The 26,836-nt window shown below is 36.7% G+C and overlaps 2 protein-coding genes across 4 annotated transcripts; one reads left to right on the plus strand and one right to left on the minus strand.

The window, feature by feature from the left end:
* Nucleotides 1–445: 445 nt before the first annotated feature.
* Nucleotides 446–16,302, minus strand: LOC111867745 (cyclin N-terminal domain-containing protein 1-like). The gene is made up of 6 exons (XM_023857867.2): nucleotides 16,109–16,302; nucleotides 13,931–14,120; nucleotides 12,163–12,337; nucleotides 8,461–8,571; nucleotides 6,771–6,967; nucleotides 446–5,210 (listed from the first exon to the last, which is right to left on the minus strand). The coding sequence occupies exons 1-6, from the start codon at nucleotides 16,173–16,175 to the stop codon at nucleotides 5,021–5,023; spliced, it is 930 nt and encodes a 309-aa protein (XP_023713635.2). The 5' UTR covers nucleotides 16,176–16,302; the 3' UTR covers nucleotides 446–5,020.
* A 100-nt stretch (nucleotides 16,303–16,402) lies between these two features.
* LOC111867747 (protein SCO1 homolog, mitochondrial) lies at nucleotides 16,403–26,571 on the plus strand. Of its 3 annotated transcripts, XR_002843388.1 has the most exons (6): nucleotides 16,479–16,762; nucleotides 17,108–17,300; nucleotides 18,609–18,806; nucleotides 22,295–22,503; nucleotides 25,377–25,638; nucleotides 26,293–26,571. XR_002843388.1 is itself a non-coding variant. In XM_023857869.1 (5 exons), exons 1-5 carry the CDS (start codon nucleotides 16,469–16,471, stop codon nucleotides 25,521–25,523), a joined length of 750 nt encoding a protein of 249 aa, XP_023713637.1. In that variant the 5' UTR covers nucleotides 16,403–16,468; the 3' UTR covers nucleotides 25,524–26,571. The 3 variants fall into 3 exon arrangements, 2 of the variants coding, with proteins under 2 accessions (XP_023713637.1, XP_023713636.1); XM_023857869.1 differs by lacking the exon at nucleotides 16,479–16,762 and adding an exon at nucleotides 16,403–16,471 and having other exon boundaries at nucleotides 25,377–26,571; XM_023857868.1 differs by having other exon boundaries at nucleotides 25,377–26,571.
* The last annotated feature ends 265 nt before the right edge of the window (nucleotides 26,572–26,836 follow it).

The raw sequence follows: 26,836 nt of genomic DNA on the forward strand, positions 1-26,836 counted from the left end.
AGCCATTGAAAAGTGGGATTGAGTCCCAAAGCATTTCTTTCTCTTTCACCATACAATGTCTTCAGAAAAATAAATCGGAGATTTCAAAGGAAAGAAATAAATAGTGTATTTTTATCAGCTTGTTCCATAAAAGTAACCAGATTTTTATAGTCATTTGAGAGATGCATATTTTCTAAATGTGAAACAAAAGAATGGTAAGAATGAAACAGGATCATTTATCTCATGAATTAAAGAGAAATAGAAACAAAAAAATGCTTGTTTTAAACTGCCTGCTCTTTCCTCCCCCCAAAATGAAGTTTGTTGAACCTGTAATGGGCACATATCTCCTAATGAGCATGAGAACCTTAACTTCTAAAATGTGAGCTAGAAATAAAAATGTAAAAGGAACAAAAATATTTGTATTCATAAGTATGCTTTGTGTGTGATTCAGGTTTCATGTTATCTATTCTCTGTGTCTCATAAGTGGAAAGTGCAAAAAACAAACTTGTTTCTGTTGAACAGTTTACAGGAGGCCAATTTTGCTACAAGACATCCAAAAATATTCTACATTCTAAAATGCTGAAGTTGTATTATATATGTTGAAGTGTATGCTGGTAAATCTTTTATTTTAAGGAAATGTATTCTGAGTATAAGGTGGCAAAATTGACCTTGTGCCTAATCACAGTGTCATGAAGGGGGAGTTGAGGTAAAGCTCCACACATTATTACTCTTGGCATTAATGGAGGTGTGTGATAAGCTTCATACTGCAGTATCTGTTGCATAGAAAACTGTAATATGCTTAACTATTGTTTCAGGTATGGATACAGATTTGAGTCTTGTGAAATAAATTCAAATTGTAATAATATTCAGCCAATCATTCATCCATCATACAAAGAAAAAAGGCACTTCTTTGAAATAGGGGCACACCAATTCATTAATCCTCCACCCCCCATTATTGTCCAGAGCTCACCACCGCCTTGTTTTAAATGTATCAGGAAGGGCTCACTCAAGTGGAACCCAAAAACTGTGGATGAGCTATAGAGGTAACAGAATAACTGATGGCAAGGAAACAAATACAAACATTCCAGCTCTAGACAGGATTCAAATTATGGCTGTATGAGCCAACAACATGATGCCTTGCTTTAAAGGCCCTTTTGCTTTGCAAATAATCTGAACTGAATACTGAGGTGATTCATTTAATGTTGGTCATTGGAAAAGTATGAGTTGTAAGGTCATGAGAGATCTCACATTTTATTTTGTGTACTTTAAACTTACATAAAGTTATTTAAACATCGATGGTATTTTGTATTGTAATATAGTTTTGATAGTTCTCTGGTATGTAGTTCTTGTAGTCCATTATGGATAATTAGGTCTATGAAGTTGAATATTTAATTGGTGCTTAAACCGCTGACTGATTCTAGTACTAATTTGATAATCTCTTTCATAGACACAGTTACAGTGATAGATATTAAACTCTTGGAGACAGATCAGGTGATTGTTAATGAGAGTCATTTATGTTATTCTTGGACTTTGCCTTCTGGTTGTCCTCCCACTCCAAAGGGATGAAAACACTCATATATTATTTTGCTTCAAGATTGTAATAAACATATGAAGAAGCAAAGCCAGTCCGCTTCACGCTCTCACAACCTGTTTTCCTAAGATCCATTTTAGTATCCACCTTAATGTTCCATTTAGTCTCTTTCCATTATTATTAGAGCTTATTTTTTTAGAATTAATTGTAAATATAACCTTATTAAAACTTCCTGGTACAAAGTCTGAGTGAGCAGTCAATAATTAAGATAATTCATGTTATAGAATGCAGTTTTTCATGACCATCACAGAAATTTGCAGTGTAGTCCTTGAACCACGTCAATCCAATTCACATCTTCACAATTTACTGCCCTAAGAACCCTATAATAAATATCTCCATACATATTGTTCAGTCTCCAAATTGGTTCCATCCATTAAGATTATCAACCAAAATTGTGTATGTGTTTTGTGTTCCCTGTCTTGTTCTCACATGGTAGGTTTACATTCACTATATCTGATGGTATCAGATCAGTTAATTTAAATACTCTTTGTATACTACATTTCAGTACATTAAGCATGACAAGACATTTAATATTGCTGTATATTGCTTGGCAAATGATTATTAAATTCATTGGTGTTCACACCTGAAGCAAATCGGGAAAGGCCTTCATGTAAAATTCATGAGCATAATAAATAAATGAAAGTTTCATTGTGCTTGTAACTTGAGTTTGTGCTGTAGTTTGATTATCATTGTAAGGATCTGCATCTGGACACCTGAACAGAATGTAGGCAAAGACATAACAGTAAAGTTCTGCAGTATAATGTAAATTGAAAATATGATAAAAGTGAGTATTTAAAATGTATAAAAATGTAACTTTGCCTGTTTTTTGTATGGGAGTGAAACTTTGTTTCCCTCTTTCACAGGCTGAGGGAAGGTACTAGGGTAAGAACATTGCATTGAGAATGTACATACCAAAGAAAGGAATTGTGTGGAAATTGAGAAAATTATATCATGACAATCTTAATCTGAACTCCTTGTTTAACTTTATTGTCTGACAATAGGAGACTTTTGATGGTTATCAGATTTAAACTTGTGGCTAATGGTACTGATAATGTAAAGTGCAATACTAGATGTGCTGGGGCCTGAGAGACCCACACATGCACCATCATGGTAGTTTGATGCACAGCTGATAAAGCTGATTATTGTTACAGTGATTATATCTAGAAGGTTGTTGAGAGTGAAAATGTAACGTACAAGGAAAACCAAAAAATGCATACAACATTTTGATTGAAGAACCTGAAGGAAAGAGACTATTTTGGGAAACCCAGATATAAACAGGAGGATAATATGAAAATGAAAATGCAAGAAATAGAATTTAAGGATGTAAACTTCACTGAATACTCTCATGGTAGGTTATTGTGGATGTGATAAATTTACAGGTTCTGTAACATCAGAGGATTTTTTTTGACCAGTTACTCTGTTTGAAATGGAATATGTACACGCATGAGGTTCGTACTTATAACCCTTTGCTGTTTACTATTAGCAGTTCAGTTAATTTAAATCCTTACACTATGCTGCCACAGCATTTGTACTTCCATTTCACATGACAGAGGTCAAAGTCCAGCTTTTACTTAAATGATTCTCAGTTTCAACTGAATATATTTTTCTCAATTTGTAACAAATGTGGAGTTTCATCGCCAGGGTATATCGTTGTTTACTGGATTTCACTGAATCATTGAAATGTGTCTTCTTGGCAGTTGAAAAACTCTGAAACCAGCGACTACACAAGAGGCTATTTAAACTCATTTTTGGAGCTTTATCTCCAGCCCAGAAACTGACAGTCTTGATCCAGGTCCTATTTTGTTTTCAGATTTAACTGATCACATGAATGCTAATGGATCCATGACTGTTGCTGCTCTTACATATCCTCATTTCAAAACTGCAGTTGATTTCTGGAAACTATTGGAAAGAACAAGAATGAGCATCTTGGCCACATTTGACTGCAGTTAAAATTATTTCACAAATGATTGATATATTTTGCTGTGATGTGATCATACAAAAGAGAATCAATTAATGCAGCATAGATCTGCATAGCATCCTCATTTTGTTTTATAAAGAAAGCATTGTAGGTATGTTCTGCATTGTGACTTCTGTCTTGCTGCAGTGGTGTCTGCTTACAAAGATTTTCTGTCTTTAACTTTACCATATTTATTCCAGTTTCAGTTTTGTCTATAGGCGAGAAAAAGAGGTGTGTGGAGGTTTGTGGTCTTTGTATCCACAGTGTAGACAATTTAGCCCTGAATTTCATGCCCAGAACTTTGTTATTAGCACCCGTCAGTACAGAAAGGACTGAACTACCTCATTTAGATTAAATACTTGTTAGTCTCTTGTGTCAACTTTAATGTCCAACTGTGTTCAAAGCCACACAAATTGAATAAAATTTTAGAAAAGTTCCTTCTCTTTCATATAAGCCAGGATTGTCAACATTCCCATAATTCCCTTTCATTGAATCAAAAAGGCAACATTGCTAATATCAGATCCTACCATTGCACCCTCTCCTTTGCTAGTTCAGTCCAATCTGTTTACCTTTCATTGATTTTTAATATTATGCTCTCATCTTCTCAGTCTTCCAAAATGTACCCTGCCAAAATTGTGTTCCTTTCTCATTTCCCCTTCTCCTCTGCCAAGCTATTATCTACTACATTTTGCAGTACTTTTAATTACCCTCAAAAGATGGAGGGTAGCTGCAAATATACAAATATTAAATATGCAGTCAGAGATGCAAACAAGGAGTGTTTGCCAGCCTGAGGGTTGGCCATGGGCATATCGCCATTTCACCTTAAAATATTTTAATATAAGCACTATTGGAGTTCTGATTTTAAAAAAATGTGATGATAGTGTTTTGGAGGAAACAAGGAGTTATTTGAAATACATCATTTAGTCTGTTTCTGTTTGGACTTGTTTTGCAGAATGCTTTCATCAAGTATATCCATACTGGTGGAGAATAAACCCCATTAAGTATAATTGCTGAAAGCAGTCCTGTAGGCATGTCATGAGTGGGTTTGGGGTCTTCTGGGTTATGACAACATATGCAGTAAGTGGTAAGTGGTTACAAAGATTTTGATGAACTCTGATAATCACTTGCCAAACTACATGGTGTCATAATTTAAGAGACCACAGTCTAATTCATCACTGTTATGAAAACCAACTCTCATGTCTTGAATGCTGTCATCACAGCGTGTACCTTCCCCATGGAGCTGTACTTCTTTTATTGCTTTCATGTTTGTAAAAAGAAAGAAATCTCTAGGGACAAATTCTGGGAAAATAGAATTGAGTTGACAGAGTAGGGAACTGTGTACTTGATACATATGATGGTAGCCCAATACATCAGTTGTAGAGATTTTGACTCTGCCACTGACTCTGTTGAATTTATAAAGAACCCTGTTGACATTGAACAGTGTTCTTTTAATACGATTTTCTTTTTCTTTTTTTCTGATAACTGTGGATATTTTACTGTTCAGTAAGGATAAGTTCAGTAATAATGGATGTTAAACTTTCTAGGTCCTTCAGAGGGATGCCTGCTTCTTGATGTAGTTTGGTAACAACAGTTTTGCTGTTGGCTTCTGATAGATCAGCAGCACATGCTATGACTGCACATGCCAGGTACACATTATCACACTCCACAGACAGGAACTCGTGCCTGTAACATGCATTTATAAGGTAATCAGTTCACTTTATGTTTGTCCTACATGAAGTATGTTCAGGAAATCAGAATAGAAGGGTATTTTGACAAATATATTATAGGCTACAGCTTGTCTTATGAATGAAAGTGTAAAACCAGCATTATCAAATAGGGGTAAAGCAAGCTCAGTAAGGCGGACTGAAGAAAGAAGATTAATGTATGGTCAAAAAGCAGAAATACATTTCATGGGGAAGAGAGAACATTTCAATTGTTTTTATCAATAACATTTTATACAGCTTGACAGAGAAAGGTGGGAAGAATATGTTAGAGCTCTGCTAAGAACCCGGTTAATTTTGAAAATATCAATCCAGAGGAAGAATACAGTTAGGAAGACCTCTAAAATATGGAAAGATTTAATTTTTTACTACATAGGAAAGTTATGGTCCATAAGGCAGAATGAATCCCTTCATAGATGCTCCAAATTTTTTGCTTATTGACTCCATATTAGGACATAGTGAAGACATTCATATTTCTAATGATAGAATGAATTCAAACTATGGTTGGAAATTGATATTCTTCAAATATGGCCTCTACCTCTGCATCTGAATCCAATTGGAGAATACAGTGTCTGCTGAATGGGTAGAAAATGCATTCTGTGAGATAGGTCTGGTAGAAATACCTATGTTTATACGTAAAACAAAAACATTGATAAACTCTTGGTGAAATATTTGCCTGCCTTGAGTTAACAAATTGCTACAAAAAAGTAGGTCATAATAGTGACATGATAAGCATTGCAGTGTAATTATTAGCACCCCCACTTTATATTTGGCCAGGGTAGCAATAATCTTGAAAATTTTTTCAGTCCTTGCAGATGGAATAGTACTTTAAATTATGTCAAAATTTTGTTCCACAGCCCTCCCAAACTGTCATTTGACATATATCCAGTGCAGTTGTCAAACATTGCTAGACAAACCAAGAGCCATATTAGTGATTTGTCAGCTCATATCATGTGTCCAAAACATGTATTCTTGCATGAAGTATTAATGAACAGTGAGATAAAGGAACTGCTTGTAGTAAGATGGAATGATATATTGTGCTTTCTTTCTAGAAAGACAGACGGTGTGCAAATATGTTAACAGGGTTTTCAGTGGAGGTGATACTTTACAGTTTAAAGGCAAGGAAAACAAAAAACCGAAGTTACAATAAAGGGTTTAATCTTTATTTTAACTTCCCTTATTCCCCAAATTTTAATAACAGGTTTGGAATTTTTTTTTGCCTGTTGACAAAGGGTTCAATATCATTGCATACTACTAGCAAGAGATCCATGGAAGTATATGAGATAAACCTGGGAAACCTGGTCACTCTGATTCGCATAGCAGTAAGACACAGTGAATCCCTTAGCAACATTGTATATGTACTTTTGCATAATTTTATAGTTAAATGTATAATTTTTGCATGATGACTGACTAACAGTGAGGGTTTGCGAAATTAGGGTAAGTGGAGGGGAAGGGCCCTTGCAATGTTTGTGCATAGTAATCAAGCCTGTAATAATTAAAATATCACTTTATATTCACTTACCTTTCTCTTGGTGTTGGTTCCCACCTGCCAGTAATTATATGAAAGAGTTTCAAGTATATCTCTTGATGTCGAATGTAAGTAACATCCAAAACTTTAATACTAATGGAATACAATGAGTCTAAATCAACATTGACTTGTGGATCTGACAGCCGTTGTATTAGACACTCAACATATGTCAGTGGGTGAGAAAGTGGTACCTGTAAAACAATCAGTATCACATTTCTCTCAGGATAACATTGTTATAGGTGTTGCGGTTTTCATGGTGAGAATTGCCCAAACTGTGGTCTTCTGGACTGTGACACTGTGTAGTCTTGTAGGCAGATGCTGATGTTTCAGAAGAACATGCAGCCCCCAAATTCAGGATTAAAGATGGACGCAGCATGTTCCTCCTAAATGTCAGTATCTGCCTAAAAGCTGTCATAACCCAGAAGACCACAATCTTAAAATAACATTGTCTTTTGTATTTGTGCTTTAGCATAGTTTTGTAGTTAAATGAAAAATTGACTGACAGAGTGGGGGCGAGGAAAAGTTATGGTAAGTGGAGAGGAAGGGCCCTTGTAATGTTGGTCAAACCTGTAATAATTAATATGTCATAAACAGAAATCTCATATGTTACAATAATTACGCAAACTGATGTAGACAGAAATTTTTTGATTTGAAACACATTCATGAGTTGAAGATTACATTTTTTTTCCTTGGCACTACAGCCCCAGTGGGCCTAGGCCTACCTCCATGAACTTCTCCGTTCACTTCGGTTTTTCTAGATCTTACACATTCGGTAGGACTCCTTGGGCGGGTGATCAGCTTGTCGCAAGGACTCTACCTGTACACAAACACAGCAGAATGCACACACAAACTAAACATCCTTGCCCTGAGTGGGATTCCAAGCGAGCGAAGACAGTACATGCCTTAGACCGCTTAGATTACATACATGTCTGAACTGGCCTATACTACTGTTGAATGCTTTCATTAACAAAATGTTGCTTAAAGCTTTGAAGTATTAGGCTTTGTAGATTTAAGACATTTCTCTAGTTTTTACCTTAAAATTAACATTCCTGATTGTAAACATTCTTTATATGATAAACAAAATTTGAAAGCTCTGATTTCATGTCTTGGCTATGTAGAGAAGTAGTTCTTGGGTGTATTTATATCTGAAGAGTATGATGTCATATACAAGGGGCACGCGGTAGCGTAGTTGGTTGAGGTGCTATGCTACAAGCCAGAAGGTCACAGGTTCAAGTCCTGATGAGGTCATTGGATTATTTTCAATTGACCTAATCCTTCCAGCTGCACTATGGCCCTAGGCTTGACTCAGCCTCTGACAGAAATGAGTACCAGGAATATTCTTGGAATGTTCTCTGGGGTAAAGGGCAGCCGGCACATAAGGCTGAGAACCTTGCCGCCATCTATGAGCCGATTGTCTAGAAAATGTGGGAACCTCAACATCTCACAACCATATGGGCCTCCATGGCCTGTTACAGGTATACCTTACTTTATGATGTCACAGACATAGAAATGAATAAAATCTGCCAGTATTTTGTGTAAAGACGGGTCACAGGCATGTCTTCCTTAATTTGAAAAACTTGTATTTATTTCTGAAACGTCAGAGTGGTCCTCATTGAATCTTGATCACATCATCTTTCTTCGTATAACCTAATATACTTTTATATAAATAAATCTTTAATTTTACCTTGAATTGAATTGCTTTAAATACTCTTCTCTCTGATGAAATGATGCTTTGTTTGGTGAAATCATGACCAGCTTGTTTGAGGAAGTTCATAATCTCCACAGGAGTCACAGTCTGTTCAAGTAAAATAATTATATGAACACAAAGTTACTTTGAAATAAAACAGAAAGTTTTCTGGAATTGCCAAAGAAGTGGTTTTTAATACCTCAACTTTGAAATAAATTACTTGATCCACCCATCTCCCTCCACCCCAGTGATTATACAGAGTGTCACAGGAGGAAAGGTTAGTACAGCAATACCTCGCATAGTCCAGCTACGATCAGTCCACTTTGAAAATTTCAAAACAAACTAAATTTTAATTGAGCAAAATAAAAATAAATTCTAAAAAATATGTACACAAAATTATTTTTAATACATAAACGATCGGTTTTTTCCCTTTATACAGTCAAGTCTCTTTTTGTGCAGTTTATTTTTATGTGATTTTAAAGTTGTGTGATAGGATACATATTTCAATTTTTTCTGGGGTTTCCCATTGTATGTGTATGTACCTATGCTCGGGTCATTCATTCTTGAGCTCTGACAGCTATTGCTGGAGGAAGTGGGTAGAGCACTACTTTAATGGAATTTTGGAAGACCTACAACATCAGAAACATTATCAAAAATATAGGCAAAGCATGGCATGAATTAATGGCAAGCAATATGAGGGTGGTATGGAAACAAATCATACCACATTGTGCAAATGATTTCATTGGTTTTGAAACTCATTTTGCTGAAGTCACTAATAACATAGTGGAAATTGGACAGCAACTTGGTTTCAATGAATTCGATTCCGTCAACGTAATTGAGTGCATCAAATCAAACACTAATGAACTAGATAATGAAACACTTATTAACATAGCTGAACAATGGGCTTATGAAGAATGGGAGGACAACTTAGACAATGACGACTGTGTTGAAGTGCCTCCATGGGAATTAACAGCTGAACAACTATAAAAAATTATTGGAATGGTTGAAACCATGTCAGAGCATATTATGGAAGTTTATCCCAATATTGAACATAGCCTTACAATTCATTACAATTACAATGAGTGCATCAAATCAAACACTAATGAACTAGATAATGAAACACTTATTAACATAGCTGAACAATGGGCTTATGAAGAATGGGAGGACAACTTAGACAATGACGACTGTGTTGAAGTGCCTCCATGGGAATTAACAGCTGAACAACTATAAAAAATTATTGGAATGGTTGAAACCATGTCAGAGCATATTATGGAAGTTTATCCCAATATTGAACATAGCCTTACAATTCATTACAATTACAATGAGTGCATCAAATCAAACACTAATGAACTAGATAATGAAACACTTATTAACATAGCTGAACAATGGGCTTATGAAGAATGGGAGGACAACTTAGACAATGACGACTGTGTTGAAGTGCCTCCATGGGAATTAACAGCTGAACAACTATAAAAAATTATTGGAATGGTTGAAACCATGTCAGAGCATATTATGGAAGTTTATCCCAATATTGAACATAGCCTTACAATTCACCGAACGATAAACAATACGATTCGTTGCTACAAAGAAATTTATGAAGAGAAAAGGCCAAAGAAGAAAAATGTGCAGACATCAATATTGCAGTTTATAGAGAACAGAACATGAATTTTTTAAAATTATTTCTAATAAAGACATTTGAATTTATTAATCATGTTTTATTTATTGAAAAACAGATTTTTTTGGAACCAGTTATTTTTTATATGTATTTAGTTCCTCGATTAGTCTGGTTTCAAACAGTCTGGGACATTGGCAGAACCGATTACCCGGACTATGCAAGGTATTGCTCTATTCTGGGAGATCATAATATCAGTCATTCTAAGCAAAAATGTGTCCTATTCAGAACAGTTTCCGAGAAAGAGCAATTCCACTGCACAATACACTGTACACTGTACAGATGAGCAACATGCCATTTCTTGACACAAGTTGCAAAGTGCATTTGTGTTGACAGGGGAATTTTTGAAAATGTATTATACAGGATGGGGCACAGAAACTTCCTTTTTTGAAGGTGAATGAAAGAAAAATTATTGCTGATAGACAAAATTTATGTTTAGCTAATGAAAGAACATACTTTAAAGTTTTAAATCATGTAGTTTTAAACAAAATATCTTGAAGGTGGTGCCCACTGTTCTCTATGCACTGATACAACCGTTTTCTGAAGTTCCCCTCTTCACGTTCTAACATGTACACCAGAATTTGGGCTACTTCCTGCCGAATAACATTCTTCAGCTGAAAAAGGTTTGTGGGGCAACATTTAAAAACCTCTGCCTTTAGGTATCCCCATAAAAAAATCACAGGGTGTCAGATCAGGTGAGTGCGCTGCCCATGGGATGTCACCTCGAAGCGAGATGAGCCATCTGGGGAACTTTGCCCTCAAAACTGTCATCGAAGCTCGGGCTGTGTGGGCCGTGGCACCATCCTGTTGGAACCAGACATTTCCTAGATACATTTCTTCAAGAGCTGGTTCGAAAAAGTTTTTAATCATGTCCACATACCGCTGTGAATTGACAATAACTGCATGATTGTCTTCTTCAAAAAAATAAGGGCCAATAACTCCAACTCTCGACAATGCACACCATACTGTCACGTTATCACTGTGAAGTGGCCTCTCATGGAGCTCTCTGGGATTGTTACCACTCCAATAGTGCATATTCTGCTTGTTGCTTGGATAGGTGAAAAGTGCATCAGGGGGTAAAGTTTCCAATAACGTTTTGCAAGCTGTTATTCAGTTCTGGAAATCACGTGGTGACAATTCTTGTACAACAGCCATCTTATAGGGATGGAAATTAAGATGTTCATGAAGAATTTGGCACATTGAACAATTGGATATGTCTAGGGTGACTGCATGTTTGCGAGCGGAGCGTCTTGGAGATCTCAAAATCGACTGTCGAACTGCCTCCACATTTTCTGCCGTCGTAACGGTCTGTTGTTGTCCTGATGATTTTTTCACCACACTCCCGGTTGTCCTAAAGTTCTCTACCCACAAAACAATCGATTTCAGGTCGGGAACTGAACCTCTGGGCTTAATTCCGAAGTGAGTACAGAACACACACTGCACCGCCACGTAGGAATGGTTGTTCGAAAAATAGGCTTCAACAGCAAATGCACGCTGATCACTCATCCACCTCATGTTTCCTACTGAGGGGTATTAGACAGAAACTTCCGCGACTGCTGCGTTTGCCGAGCCTATCCTCACTTTTCTGCTACCTCCCCTCCCTTCACAATGCGTCTTCACAAAAAGGAAGTTTCTGTGCCCCACCCTGTACTAGGTAAACTGTACCAACTTTGTCACTTAAACAATAAATACCAGTATAAGAAACAGTACATACACGTAGTATCTCTTTCTCTCAATTTTGAAACTGTACAGAGAAATCTATCTAACTAACTGACAATTACGTACCAAACTTGAAGTGCATTTTTACTGTCATCCATGTACAACATGTTCCCGCTCATTTCAGGCTCTTATTTAATTACTCAAATATTCTCTGAGAATACCACAATTGTGAAATTCCTTGTAATGGACTTTCTTCAATTCCATACTAATTAAATGTCTCTCTCAAGACCATGCTTCAAATTTATGAGGTGAAATAAGAGCTTTAAAATTGGATGAATGCATGAAATCGGCTTTATAATGCAACTAACCTTAGAAGAGTTAACAAGCTTAGAAGCAAGCTGCATACAAGACATGGCACGAAGAATCAACTGATGCTTCACTCTTTTGATAATACGATCCCACTGACGTTGTAAATGTTCACTGTCTGCACCAGGCTTATTCCATATGTAAGTGTGTAACTGCAGATACTGATTGGTCAGGAATCTGTTCAGGATTACAGCAACACTTCATATACATTGATGTTATTATTTTTAATATATATTTTTGGCATGCACAGAGAACACCATGAAAGCAAGTAATGAAAACAAGACCAAATATCAGGACACTCAGTCTTGCCTGGGATAAATACAATTTATATAGCTGGTCTGTCCAGATTTTCTTAATGAAGGAACACATATGTCATAATTGGAGGTTATTTGTTACATACCTAAAAGCCTTGAAACTGAACAGATTCTTTAGCCCAATGTAGACAATTCTTTTAAATATAAAATTGAAAGAAAATGTGAATTATAAGCCATGAATGAGACAAACTCTAACACCAGTTTATTGGTATTCTCAAAATGCAGGACAGAATCATAAATCATTATAAAGACAAGTAATAAATCTTATAAACTGTGGAAAAGTTAAAATATTTGGAATGGAAGTAACAGATAGAAGTACATTAATAAGGAAATTAAGGCCAGATTAAAAAAAAAAATTTGCTTAGTGGGAGGTGGAGTCCAACTGGGTCCACTCAGCATGTCGGCCACTGATTGGCCTATTGTACCTGCCCTTGGTGATTATTATGATGATGGAGAATTTGGCGGAATGAAGATTGGCAGGGGAAACTGAAGTATTCTGAGAAAACCTGCCCCAGCGCCACTTTGTCCACCACAAATCCCACTTGACCAGACCCGAGGTCTAACTCGGGCCACCGCAGTGGGAAGCCAGCAACTAACCGCTTGAGCTATGGCGTGGCCCAAGGGCAGATTAAGTTTGAGAATGCATGCTGCCATTCAGTCCAGAATACTTTATTTTTCCATGTTGGTTTTCTAAAAATGTAAAGTTTAAAATATACAAAACTATAATCTTATCTGCCCTGTATGAGTGTGTAACTTGGTCTTTCACATTAAGAAAAAAAACTAAATTGAGGGTGTTTGAGAACAAGATGCTTAGGAAAATATTTGGATCCAGAATGAAAGGAAGTAACAGGAGGCTGTATGAAATTACATTCATAATTTATACTCATCACCAATTCTATTATCAGGATGATAAAATGAAGGAGGTTGAAATGTGGAGGGCATGTAGCATGCATGGGATAGATGACCGTGCAACAAAAAAGGCATAAATCTGAATATAATATTGAAATAAATCTATCTTGAAGAACTAGGGTGGAAGAATGTAGACTGGATTCATTTGGTTGAGCGTAGGGGTCAGTGATAGGCTTTTGTGAACACAGTAATAAGTCATGAGGCTTCATAAGAGGCAAGGAATTTCTTGAAAGGCTGAAGAAGAATCCTGTGCTATATTGCATATTCAATTTGTTTTGTACCATGTAAAACCTTTAAAAAGATTCCATGAAATTACTTATTCTTGCAGTATATGTTGTGCATGTTAGTTAAAGGGGGGAGCAAGATGTTTGTACAAAATTTGGATAAGAGAGCCTCTGAGAGGGTGACAGACTGAGGTGAAAATTGAAGATTATGATGGGTCTTCAGGAAGTAGACTGATAATATAATCAAGATGGGATCCAGTGATATTGCTATATGTATATATGTGAATATGCATTTATTTTCTGTAAAATTGAAATTACATTACCTGTCTAAGACTTCAACAGTGAGATATCGTACTTCTGGAGGCTGATGAAGCATTTCTGATATTGAAAATATTAATTGAACAACTTGAGGTGTTAAAATATACCAAGGAGTTGTATTCTTTAAATGTCTTTCCTTATAAGATTGTTTGTTATGGAACTTCAGTTGTTTCCACCAGTCATCTTGATACAGTTCTGAAATATTACAAAAATTGGCAGATTTATGCACATGTATTTTCTAGTTTCTTTCCTCAAACCTTGGTCAAAATGTCTTAGAGGGAGAGATAAGAAGTTATCCTAAATTACTGTTTATGAGCATATAATTGTATTTTTGTTGTAATAAATTGTGATTTCAAATTGATCAGTATTATAGATTGAAGATATTTTGACTATATAGTGTGTCAGCATGTGTGGGAATTGACCAAATTCTGGGACTGATTTTCTTGTATGTGAGTAAAACCGAAGTACTGATAAAATTTCTTCGCTTTACTCCTTCAGGAGTTGGATGCTGCTTTGTATCAGTTGTTGTAAATAATTGCTACAGGTATAAATGCTGATAGGGTTTATTACTATTAAAATAATATGTATGCATCCAATTCTTCCTATAAATTGGAAAACAGACACCTAAAAATTCTTTAATTTCCATTTACAGAATAACTTCTGAGCTGCATTCAATCTGAATCATTCACTTGTTTCAGAAAGGGTAGAATCTCTGTCAAAGATGAACCATGCCCCAGTCATCTGTCATCATCATCACCACACACTGGAAATAACTCCTTGTGTTTGGAATAATATTCACAGGGACAGGCAACCTGTAAAATGGAAGTCGAATTTGTGGATCTTGCAACACAGTACTGCTTTGACTTACTCATCCCTCTTCATAAGGGAGTTTCTGACCTAGCACAACATTCCACTGATTTCCGACCCACCTTATTTACTGGAATTAGGACCTAGAGGTGTACTTCTAATCCCAAATATGAGAAGTGCCCAAAAGAGAAATATATTTCAGAAAGTGACAGAAATCATCCAAAGAGCAATCTGAGATCTGAAAACATCCAAATACTAGGGTACCAGAAGTGCTTCAACAAGTGGCAGAACTGCAGGAACCATAATGTTCATGCAAGAGGAGACTATTTACAGGATAAAGAAAATCGTCCCAGAATGTTGTTTTTCACCCTCATAGCAAAACACGATTTAATGTTTAATGACTGGCCTTGATATGCAGCATAGGAAGAACATTACCTTGCATGGCAATGAAATATCTTTTAAAATAGAAATTGCTGTTTTTTTAATAATGAAGGAACGATGTAATGGCAACAGTCAGTTATTGATTCACACAATAAGGAGTCATGTGTACCAGAAAGTCTCAGTGAGAAGAATGAAACAACTTTTCATGTTTCATACTTCAGAGTACATAAGCTGTAAATACACTTGGAACAGTAAATAATGAGCTTACATACATTATGTTCACATCTATTATATGCCAACATGAAAGTTCAATTAAAGACGTGGATAGTATCCTGAAATGTACATTGTAAATATTATGTTAACAGCACTGCAGCAACAATAAATATACCCTTTTTCTTAATTGAATCCGTTTATAACACAAAAGAAGCAACATAAAATTGGTTACAATATTATATTTAAGCATCCTGTTGCACTCCATACGATGCATGATACAAACTCCGTCTTCAGTGCAAACCATATATTATAGGTCTTTCGTTTTGCTCTCCTCTACACACTACATGTTTTGGCCACAAACGGCCATCATCAGGTGTATTACTCTCGTATCTGTCACACTGCACTTAGTTTAACATTTAAATTTTAAAGACACAGGTCTTCCTGATTGTTCCTTTCGTCCTTATTACTAAAATTTACTTCGTTGATGTCTTTGTTATTTACACACGTCAATTTTGATTTCTCTGAATTAGCACTTATAAAATCTTCAGTTCTAATTTTAAAATCTTTTCAATTTTCCTCTAAATTTTAAAATTTTAAATTGTCAGGGTTACTTGCCCTATGTCTATAGTGCTGCAGCGTCTATTTCTTGTTTCTAGTACTGTACTGGTGTTATTCTGTGTAGTCTCTCTTTGTGTGCGTGCCGCTGCTTGTCCTTACTATGTGTTATTGTTATTGTTGAAGTGATCATAAAAAAATTTCTTTAAATTTTCTTTCTCCCTTACCCACAATTTTGTTCTTCCAGTCTGTATAACATGGATCTGAACTTGATTCCACAGACTGCTGGTGCATTATAAATTACTGATCAAAGAACTATAATATTATGAAAGGTGCTCATTATTCAAATGACGCGCCATATTCCTGTTCAAATATAAGAGGTTGGTTCATGCAATGACTACCACTTCGTTTCCATTTGTTTACAAAGGTACGATGGACACGAAACTGGTGCTCATGGTCACTTATGGTTACTAAATGATCGGTTACTACGGTGTAGTGCTGTTTAGGAGCGGTCACAAACTTCACAAATGAAAGGCAGCACGGTCGTTTGCGTCGTTTGAGGCAGATGTACGTCATCCGTGACGGCAATGGTATCTATGGTTGTGGTCGTTTGGGTTATGTTTAAGTGTGATAGAAATTAGTTATTTCTCTGGTTTGATTAAAATGCCTTGTGATTATTACTACAAGATAGAATTACGTCTGCAAATGCTGTGTAACATTCAGTATACTAAATAAGAACTTTTGTCTTGAGGAAAGTTAATAGAACAGCCTGACGTTCCCTAACCTTGGTTATCAAATGAAGTGTGGTCTATAATTTTACATATTAGATCATGTCGTTTTATATTACAAGGCAACGATTAATCTCACATGTCAGAGATGTCGTAAGTATTTGGTAATTAGTTGCAGAATTTGTGATGTTCCTGTAGTATTTGAGGTTCTCACAGCGGTGACTGAAAAGTGCTGTCGTCTGGAATGTAATGGTATATAGTCCGGTATAAATCCACCGACGTTTCGGAGAAACATACTGCCCCTGTTATTATGGTACCAGACTACACGACGTTACAGCCCACATGATAATCTTCATGATTTTCTCAATTATGAATTCATTTTAAAAGATATATGTACTTTTGTTCTTATGGTGTGAAATTTTGTCGTTTTCATTAAAGCTTTATTTCACAAATATTTTGAAAATATGTTACTTTAGTATCTATTTCTTCTGTTCTTAGATTGCGGGTTCTTTGTCGCGTAAAAAAATTGACACACCTGAATTTACAAGAACATATTGCAATGCTACACTTCCACCAAGAAAACCCAAGGAATCGAAAAGTCCCATAACCTGGAGGAGTCTTTCTGTAACAGCTGTAATTGGAGGAGGGTTGTTGGCATTTATGTTATATGTGAAGCGTGAGAAAGAAATTGGTTTGTACTTAAGAGTTCTAATATTGCCAAATATGATATCTGTTTTTGTATTCCTGCTTTTGTTGAATCAGATTTTTAATATAGTGACCACATATGTCTTATTATTTAATTGAAGTTCTAGTTTATGTTCTTGTACCTAAAATAAACCATTCTAATCCACTTAACATCTCCCTATATGTCACCTGTAACTGAATTTGGCTTTTATTAAAGGTTACTAGGTATACAAAAGACCATTCTAACTTTGTGAAAAGTTATGTATTTTAAAGCTAGACCCTTGTAACTGTAATTAAATGTCACAATGTGTGCACAAAAATAGCTTCTTTCTACAAATTTAAACTGCAGTTGTTATGTAGGATGTCTTCTCATATTTAAATTCTAAATGGGAACATCTTCTGAATATGGTATCAAGTGAAATTTATCTTAAAATAAATTCTAGTGTTTGCTCATGTCAAATTTTTCCCATGGTTGTTAGAGTAGTAGTTCTCTGTCCATTGTAGTGTCTTGTAAACTAACTATAACTTTATTTGGCTTGTAACCAATTCTGGCTGCAAGTTTTTAGTGTGAAGAAGATTAGAGTTGTTTTATTTTCTCATGTGCATGAATGTGAATAAATGAAATAAAATAGATATTATATTGAAGACCCCAAAACAAATTATGCAGTCTCCTTTCCTGTTACCTGCCATAAAAAACACTTGCATTCACATGGTACAAAGACTCACTTTATAGCAGGTTTTGGGTGAGGATTGCTTCATGAAAGAATTTTGTTAGTAACACTGCTGTAAATTGATGTTCTCCTTAACTGTAGTACATTTCACTGCCCCTCTAATTCTCATTAAATTCACTTTCTTGAGTTTCCTATATTTTTAGCAGAACGGGCTAGCCCACATAGTCTGCATAATGTGATCAGTGAAAGCATAATCATTAGGAGAGTGGGCATCTTGTTTCCCTGGCAGAATGTCTTACGATTTTTATCACTGGGATAACCATATGAAAGTAATCCACACACTTTGATTCCTGAAATGAAATTTGTCTATAATTTAGAAATTTGTGAAAATCAAACTTCATGTAAGTGTCACAGAGGTGATAGAAGTTACTGAAAATGCTCTGAATGCTTGGTAAACTGTGTGATTTAACTGAGATATTATATGCAGTAACTTCCTTTGATGCAGCCCTTTCCCCTCCCCCATGTGATGGCCAGTATCTTCTTTCCTGTGCCACTAGTTAGAAGGCCAGAATGTTTTTGTGTACTGACCAGAAGACTTTTAAACCATGGAACTTGTGAAACAAATTATAATTTTGTGCTTGCAGCAATTCAAAAGGAACGAAAACGGCAGCTTGGGAAGGCAGCCATTGGGGGTCATTTTGAATTAGTAGACCATAATAATGAACTTCGTAAGAGTGAAGACTTCATAGGCCAATGGCTTCTGATTTATTTTGGATTTACACATTGTCCAGATATATGTCCCGATGAACTTGAAAAAATGGCAGCTGTTGTGAAGAAGCTTGGTATGTACATTGAGAAGTCTTTAACACATAAGGGACTGGTCGCATGATATCATGCTTTTCGCTTTCAAATGTGGCGGACTGGTCGCATGATATCATGATTTTAGGACACGTTAGGTTGTAACACACTATACCTTGCTCTGGCGCCACGCAGCTGGATACTGAGTAATAAAGCTTCAGAATGTTTGCTTAGTCGTCAGTAACTTGACCTCGCTGTTTTGGTTCCCCACTCCAAAGGAAAGTGATCTTTGTCCCTTCAAGCTGTTATGTACCAGGCAGGAAGTTAGTAGTGTAATATGAATCAAGGACAGAAGTGGTTGAAGACCAAGCGATCTCTCGGAGAACAAGAAATATCTGACTTGTTCTCCGATGAGCTATCTGACGTGCCTTCTGAGAGTAGTAGTGATAGTGACTCAGACAGTGACAGTAACAGGGGACAACAAAGAATTGTGGCCACAGTCAATAAAAGTGAAAGTAGCTCCGACAAAAGTGCAGGTAGTAGCATTGCGGGGACAGCCACATGGGAAAAGTAGACAAAATGCCTACTTTGGGACAGTTTACTGGAAATCCAGGGGTGAAACAAATTCCATCAGACCCAACACAAATGTCTGAAGTAGCAGAACTGTTTTTTGGAGATAGTTTCTTTGACATGTTATGTCAGGAAACTAACAGATACTATCTCCAACAACGTGAAGTGTATGAGAAAAGTTATAAGGTGTTGAAATGGGTGGATGTCACTCCAGAAATGAAAAAAAATTTTGCAAAACTCATTCTAGTGGGACATACAAAGAGGGATAATCTAAAAGAGTATTGGTCAACAGATCCATTTTTAGAAATTCCCATTTTTGCCAAACTAATGAGCCATAAGAGATTTGAGCAAATTTGGTGCTGGTTGCATTTCAGTAATAATGAATTGCAACCACAATCAACATGCAGGCTTTTCAAAATTCAGCCCTTATTAAACTTTTTCGTTCAGAAATTTCAGACAGTTTATAAGCCAAACCAACAACTGTCTTTAAACGAATCTGTGATTCCTTGGAGGGGAAGGCTTCGTATGGAACATATAATCCTGGGAAACTTACAAAGTATGCCTACTTGTTCGTGTAGGTAGTGAAAGCACTTCAGGCTATATTGGAAATTCAGAAATTTATTCTGGTGAAGGCAAAAAATTGCAAGAAACTGTTGTTTCCGTTTTGGAACCCTATCTTGATCAAAATTACCATGTCTATCGAGATAATTATTATAACAGTGTGGTAACTGCAGAATACCTTCTTTCGAGAAAAGTACGTGTGTGTGGAACAATTAGGGTGAGCAGAGGCCTTCCTCCAGATCTGAAAGAGGAAACTAAATTTTTTAAACATAGTGAAACCACATTCAGGAGGAAGGGGGATATTCTTAAGTCCTGGAGGGATACTCGTGTTGTGAGTATGATTTCCACAATTCACAATTCGAGCATGGTTGATGTTCAAAGGAGACATGGACAAGTAAAGAAGCCTATTTGTATTTCTGAGTATAATATGTTCATGAAAGGAGTTGATAGAGCCGATCAATACTTGGCCTATTATTCTCTTCTTAGGAAAACAATAAAGTGGACAAAGAAAGTTGCCTTGTGGCTTATAATTTGTGCCATTTTCAATTCATTTTTGGTTTACAAAAATCTAAACCCTGATTTGAAATTGAAATACAAAGCATTTCTGATGAATGTGGCAAAGGCCTGGGCTACAGACCAGATGGTGGCGGCAGAACAAGAGTCAGACACAGACTTAGTGCGACCAGGCCCATCAACTCCCACCCCATGCAGGCCTCATGTGGACCCCCCTGGGAGACTCTCAGGTGATATGCGGAAACATACCCTCATGAAAATTGTGAAGAGTGAACATTCCAAGGGGAAGCATCCTTCTAGGCAATGCCGTGTTTGTGCAGTTAAAACAAAAAGGAGTATGACTGCCTACATTTGCAAGTTCTGTGTAATGCCACTTCACAAAGGGGAATGTTTCCAGAAATATCACACTCTCAAGCACTTCTAGGAGCATTGGTAAGTGTTCTCCAAAGATTTTAGTTCATAAAGTTAATTAGGAGATTTTATATTAATTTTTAAAGTGAACAGTGCACAATTTAGGATAGTAGGTTTAATAATGCCGGTCCCCAGGGTGATTTAAATATTTAAATCACCAGTCTTTAATGTGTTAATTAAATGTTATTTTCTGCACTTCTTTACTTGGCTCCTCCCACCCACCCCTTTCATTTTTCCATGGCTGTCTGAGCTAGAGTAGGAACTGAATGAAGTACTGAAGTGTATGCTGGTGACATTGATCTATTGGAGACAAGAAATAAGTACTATGAAGAGGAACACAGAAATCTCATGAGGAAAGTGAAAGATGTTCGTTTAGAAATATGTGTCTGAGAAACTAAGCACGTTTGTGTCTTACAGTCAGAATACAGAACAAATTCATTGTTGGTAATACACAGATTTCAGTTACTTCTACTGCCTTTACTTTACCGCCATCTGTGATTCAATTGTCTAGACAAAATGTGGGAGCCTTGACGTCTGACAACCCTGTTGGCCTTCACTGCCTGTTACAGGGATAGCTTTAGCTCTGCTGCCTTTGAAACTTATACTTCTGATATCAGCCTGCCATTTCACACGTAATGTTATGTTTAACACAGTATAATTGCATAAACCAAGAAATAACACGATTATGGTTTCCTGGAATTGGACTGCATGTTGTGTGGTACCTATCTTCTGAACTACAGAATGTTACAGACCAGAAGACCATAATCTTCATATTGATGTCATAGTCCTATCATATAAGAGCCGAGATAGCGCAGTCAGTATAGCAACTGGCTATGGGCTTGACAGTCGAGGGGTCAGAGTTTGAATCCCAGTCGGGCCAAGAATTTTCTCTTTTCAAATGTCTTCCATAGAGGCTCTGGGGCCCACCCAGCCTCCTATCCAGTGGGTAATGGGGGTAAAACCGGCCAGTGCATGAAGCTGATCACTCACCTCGAACTAGTGCTGAGGTCAATAAAATGTGGGTCTATACATCCACTTCTCCATACATCTTCATGAGTAGTGCTTAATTAGTTAAGCACAGGCACAACTTTACCATAGTAATCAGTTTGTATGTGTTTTAAGTTATCAGTGATATCCAGAGGTAACAGGCAAATTGAGGAACTTGAAAAAGATCCCCACAGTCTGACTTACAGATTCCTTCTATAGAGGTGACATCAGTCTAACCAGAGTGTGTTAATACTGAGCTCAGAATGTCATATAAGCAATATAACCTGTATAGTCTTCTCAAAAATAAAAGTAATTGTGTGGAGCACACTCTTTGTTACGCATAGGTATCTAGTGTCACTGTGTGTGGATTGTGGAAAATACCACCATAAATTCTACTAACATAGGCACGAGGTGGAACCAAAAATGTGAACACCCCCCCTAAGTAATGACACTTATAGATTGTTGCCTACCTTATGTTTTGATATTCTAGATTTGGAGGAGAATGTCCCCAAAGTTCAGCCCCTATTTATAACTGTGGATCCACTGAGGGACACACCACAAATTGTGCAAAAGTATGTACAGGAATTCTCCTCTCGGATCCTGGGCTTGACGGGGACTACCGAGCAGGTGGAGAAGGCATGCAAAGCATACAGAGTGTACTTCAGTGCAGGCCCAAGAGATGAGGAGAAGGACTATATTGTGAGTTATTCACATTATGTTGGGTGAACCTAAATGTAGGATATTTAAATCCTAAGAAAAGGATAGTATTTCATTCACTAAACAGATACAGTGTCGTGCTTTTTTTTTGTGGGGGGGGGGTAATATTTAGTCTTGATATGGCTCCTCAAATATTGCTTCATTGTACATAATTGTTTTGTTCCTCGTAATTTGACATCTTTAGGATTGCTATAGGAAATGTCCATATGTTCCGTCTTCTTTATTAAACCTGCTTATATAGCATCGTTTGTCTACTGTGTTCAGATAATCTCTTTTTGTTTCTTCCTACTAGAAATTGTATGTGTTGTATGTACTTTTCACATCAATTTTACACAGTAATGTATGACAATATAGTGAAAGGGAACAACTTTAGAATATCCTGTCTGTATACACATCACTTACTTTAATTTTATATAAGTTTTATTTATAGTTTGTAGACTTAACATAAGCCATCTCTTCCTACCTAAGACAGTTAACTAACTTGTCATTAAATTCAGTGTTATGTTACAGTTACTAGCTCTAACACAAAGTATTCTACAGAAGTACTGGGTTTTTTTACTCTTTCCGTCGTCCATAATTCTAGGTAATAGAGGACGTGATGTTTCGGAAACTGGATCTGTTTCCGTCTTCAGGTGAGAAAGGAAGGCACCTACTCAGTGGGCCCCTTAGAAAGAGTGAGATTAGCTCTTTCTAAGGGACCCAACCGAGTAGGTGTCTACCTTTCTCACCTGAAGACTGAAATAGATCCAGTTTCCGAAACGTGTCCTCTATTACCTAGAATTCCGGACGATATAAAAAGCCCAAAAACCCAGTAATTCTGTGTGTCATCCACCATCCTCAGAACCCTTTAGAATCTACATAGTATTCTAGCTTACTAACACAGACCACCATATTATAAAGATATAATCAATTAAAATATGGGGTCTGAGCTGAAAGTATCGTCACTGAACTCATAATCCAGATAAATTGCACTATGCTAGAACATGGCTGCTGTGAATGTGTCATGGCCGTTATCTTTTTTTTTTTTTTTTTTTTTTTTTTTTTTTTTTTTTTTTTTTTTTTTTTTTTTTTTTTTTGTCTTTTGTTTTNTTCTTTTTTTTTTTTTTTTTTGGTGGGATGGGACTAAGTCCCTTGTACTGCAGGCACTTCTGGCCTATTGTACCAACCCCAGATGATAGTTGAGAGTGATTGTGGAGCAATAGGTGGAATGAAGATTGGCAGGGGAAACCAAAGTACTCAGAGAAAACCTGTCCCAGCGCCACTTTGTCCAGCACAAATCCCACTTGACCAGGCCCGGGATCAAACCCGGGCTGCTGCGATGGAAAGCCAGCAACTAACCGCTTGAGCTGTAGTGTGGCCTCACTGTTACATAATGTTACTCTGTGTCCAAGCTTTTTTACAGCTCATTCTATCACTTGAGTTGTTTGTGATTAGTTTTACATTGTTTGCTTTTTTTTTCATTTGTCAGTTTAATAATGTCACTGATTACAGAAACACATATGTATTCAATTTTGCGAGAAGATTAGGACAGTGATTAAAACTTATCATCTGACACAGATAGCGTCTAGAGAAGCAGCAATGAGTAAACATGAGTTTTTCAGTGATTCTTTCAGTTTAAAGAGAAACAAATACCCTGAACACCTTCAGTCAATAGAAATGATGAATCTGTAGCTCACGCATGTGACTTAATTCTGGATGATAGAACACTGACTACATTAAATGGCTGAAGAGATTGACCTGAGGTTACTTTAGCTGAATATTTGTGGATGTCTGAGCCATGTTTGTTCCACATCTGCTGACACAGGTATACAAAGAAAACCACTTGTTTGTGGTTTCTGACTTGCTTGAATGTGCATAAGCCAGTGCAGAATTCTTAAAACATATATATATATATATATAAAACAACAGCTGTTGAAACATGGGTCTGCTCTAATGACTCCAACACTAAGACTCTTCCTTGTTGCAGCTAAGAAAAGCATGCCTTATGTCTGATAAAGCTAAAGTTATGCTGATGATTTTTTCAATTGCAATGTTGGGCACCAAGAGTTTCTTTCATAAGACCAAACTCTTAACCAACATTTCTGTTCACAGATGGTTAGATCATATTGTGATCTTCCAATTTATGACAATGTATAGTCTGATAGGCGGTTACCATTGTTTCGGCAGAACATAGTGCCGCCATCTTCCTCGTACCCTGCATATAGAAGTAGTATGATCCCCTGAAATGTGGTTACTCTAAAGATAGTGCCAGTATGTTGCTTCAAAACGTATGTAACCATTTCCAGAATACATGATGTCATAACCCAGAAGACCATGATATAATCTTCACTGCTGTAGGCATCTCACATCTTGTGTGAGCGTTAAAATGTCTCTGTGATGCAGTGTGTTATAACAGTAAGTAGCAAATATAGCATGACAGTGCACCTGCCGACACAGTATGGCTTGTGCAGCAACTTTAGGTAAATTCAGTATTCTGCAAGTGAGACAGCATTCATGCCTAACAGATATTCCTCCCTGTCATGTTTCTCTTTTTACTAAAGTTGAATACATCTAGAAAGCCAAAAGATATGCAGAAACAACTGATTACAATGCAGTGAAACAACGGTTTTTTAAAATTCCAGAAACAATCTGAGAAGTCCTTCCAACACTCGCAGGTACAGTGGAATAAGTATATGTATGTGCAAAACGAGCTTACTTTGAAGGGGATTTACCTCTCATTACTGTAAGTGCAGTCTCTTAGTTTTCACAGATTCAGTGGCTGTACTTTTTATTCAGACCTTGTGTATATCCTGACACATAGAATTGAAGCTTTCAGTTTCAGTAAGTAAGAGGATAAATGTTTTGTTGCTTGACAGGTTGACCATACAATTATCATGTACCTTGTGAATCCAGATGGAGAATTTGTAGACTATTTTGGACAGAACCGGCAAGTGGAAGAGATTGTCACCAGTATCAGGGTGAACATGGCAAAATGGGATCAGCTGCACAGTAGCTGGTTCTGAAGTTATAAAAGGAATTGCCCTCAGTGGATGTACTGTTGGTCTCAGGTGTTGACCTTTTTTACGTACAGTGCATTATTAAGTTTCCATAACAGTATTCTGCAAATACTGAAGGAAGGTATACATATGAAGTTTTATTCCTGCCTTCTGTTGTTTTGGTTTATATAATTAAGCTTTGGTATCTCCTGGATTGTTTTGCCTTGACCAGACAAATAAATTTTACTTCATGCATCAGCAGTTCCTGGAGCCTGTTATTTTAAGATAATTCTGAGATTCTATCTAAATGTCTGCATTTCAGTCATTAGTTGCTCAGCCCCTGAAAAGGACGGTGGATTTTATTCTCCTTACGTCTACTTACAGAGTGGCTCCTCATCTGCTCAATTTTTGATTGGTACCATTGATGCTCCGACCAAAAATAAGTTGGCTGGTACATGAAACTGATCACTTACCTCTGTTTTAGAGATTAGATACTCCCCAGTACACCCATTTACATGCTGAACAGGTCTGACCAAATTAACCAGCATTAATTCTTTGAGGCAATAATTGCCAGATGTTAGTGCAGAAAAATTTAGTACTCATTCCATCTTTCATAATGTGAATGTTAAATTTTTAGGAATGAATGCAACTCTGAGTGTCTCTTATCTTTGGCATGTCTGCCTGCATGTAACATTTCTGCCTTTTGAATGGAATTTCATGAAACTGAATAATGGAAATCCCTACTAAAATTTGTAAATCAGATTTTAATCCATGACTGTTTTGCTACTGTTTACAGCTGCAGTTTGACAATTGGAAAGTTCAGACACTCATTTGACCTTTAAGACATTGTGCTTCTGTGGCATATGCTGTGTCGTGCAGACACAAATGTAAGGAATTAAGATGAAAGGTAAAAGTTGCCCTTGTGCAGTGTATGCATGGTGATGGGGCCATTAGGTGAAGCTCCCTGCTGTAGCTTAGCTTAGTCTTGGTACTGAATGGAGGTAAATGATTAGCTTCACACTCTTATAACTTTACACCACAGGAAAACAGTCACTGACACCAACAGGATATGAGACTGAATGAACCAAAGAGACTTTAAAGGGTTCTGACGAAGAAGTATGCTATACAGAACTATTAGGCTTATTTTGGACTCTATCCATCGTCTGGTATATATAAGACAAAAAATAACAATGTTTTGGAGACTGGATCTGTCTCCATCCTCAGATGGATGGGGCAGGATAGACCTACTCAATCACTCAATCCAGTGATTGAGACTAGCTCTTTCAAACGGGCCCAACTGAGTAGGTCTATCCAGTCTCCAAAATGTTGTCGTTTTTTGT

Source organism: Cryptotermes secundus, unplaced genomic scaffold, assembly GCF_002891405.2.
Source record: "Cryptotermes secundus unplaced genomic scaffold, Csec_1.0 scaffold80, whole genome shotgun sequence".
Classification (NCBI taxonomy): domain Eukaryota; kingdom Metazoa; phylum Arthropoda; class Insecta; order Blattodea; family Kalotermitidae; genus Cryptotermes; species Cryptotermes secundus.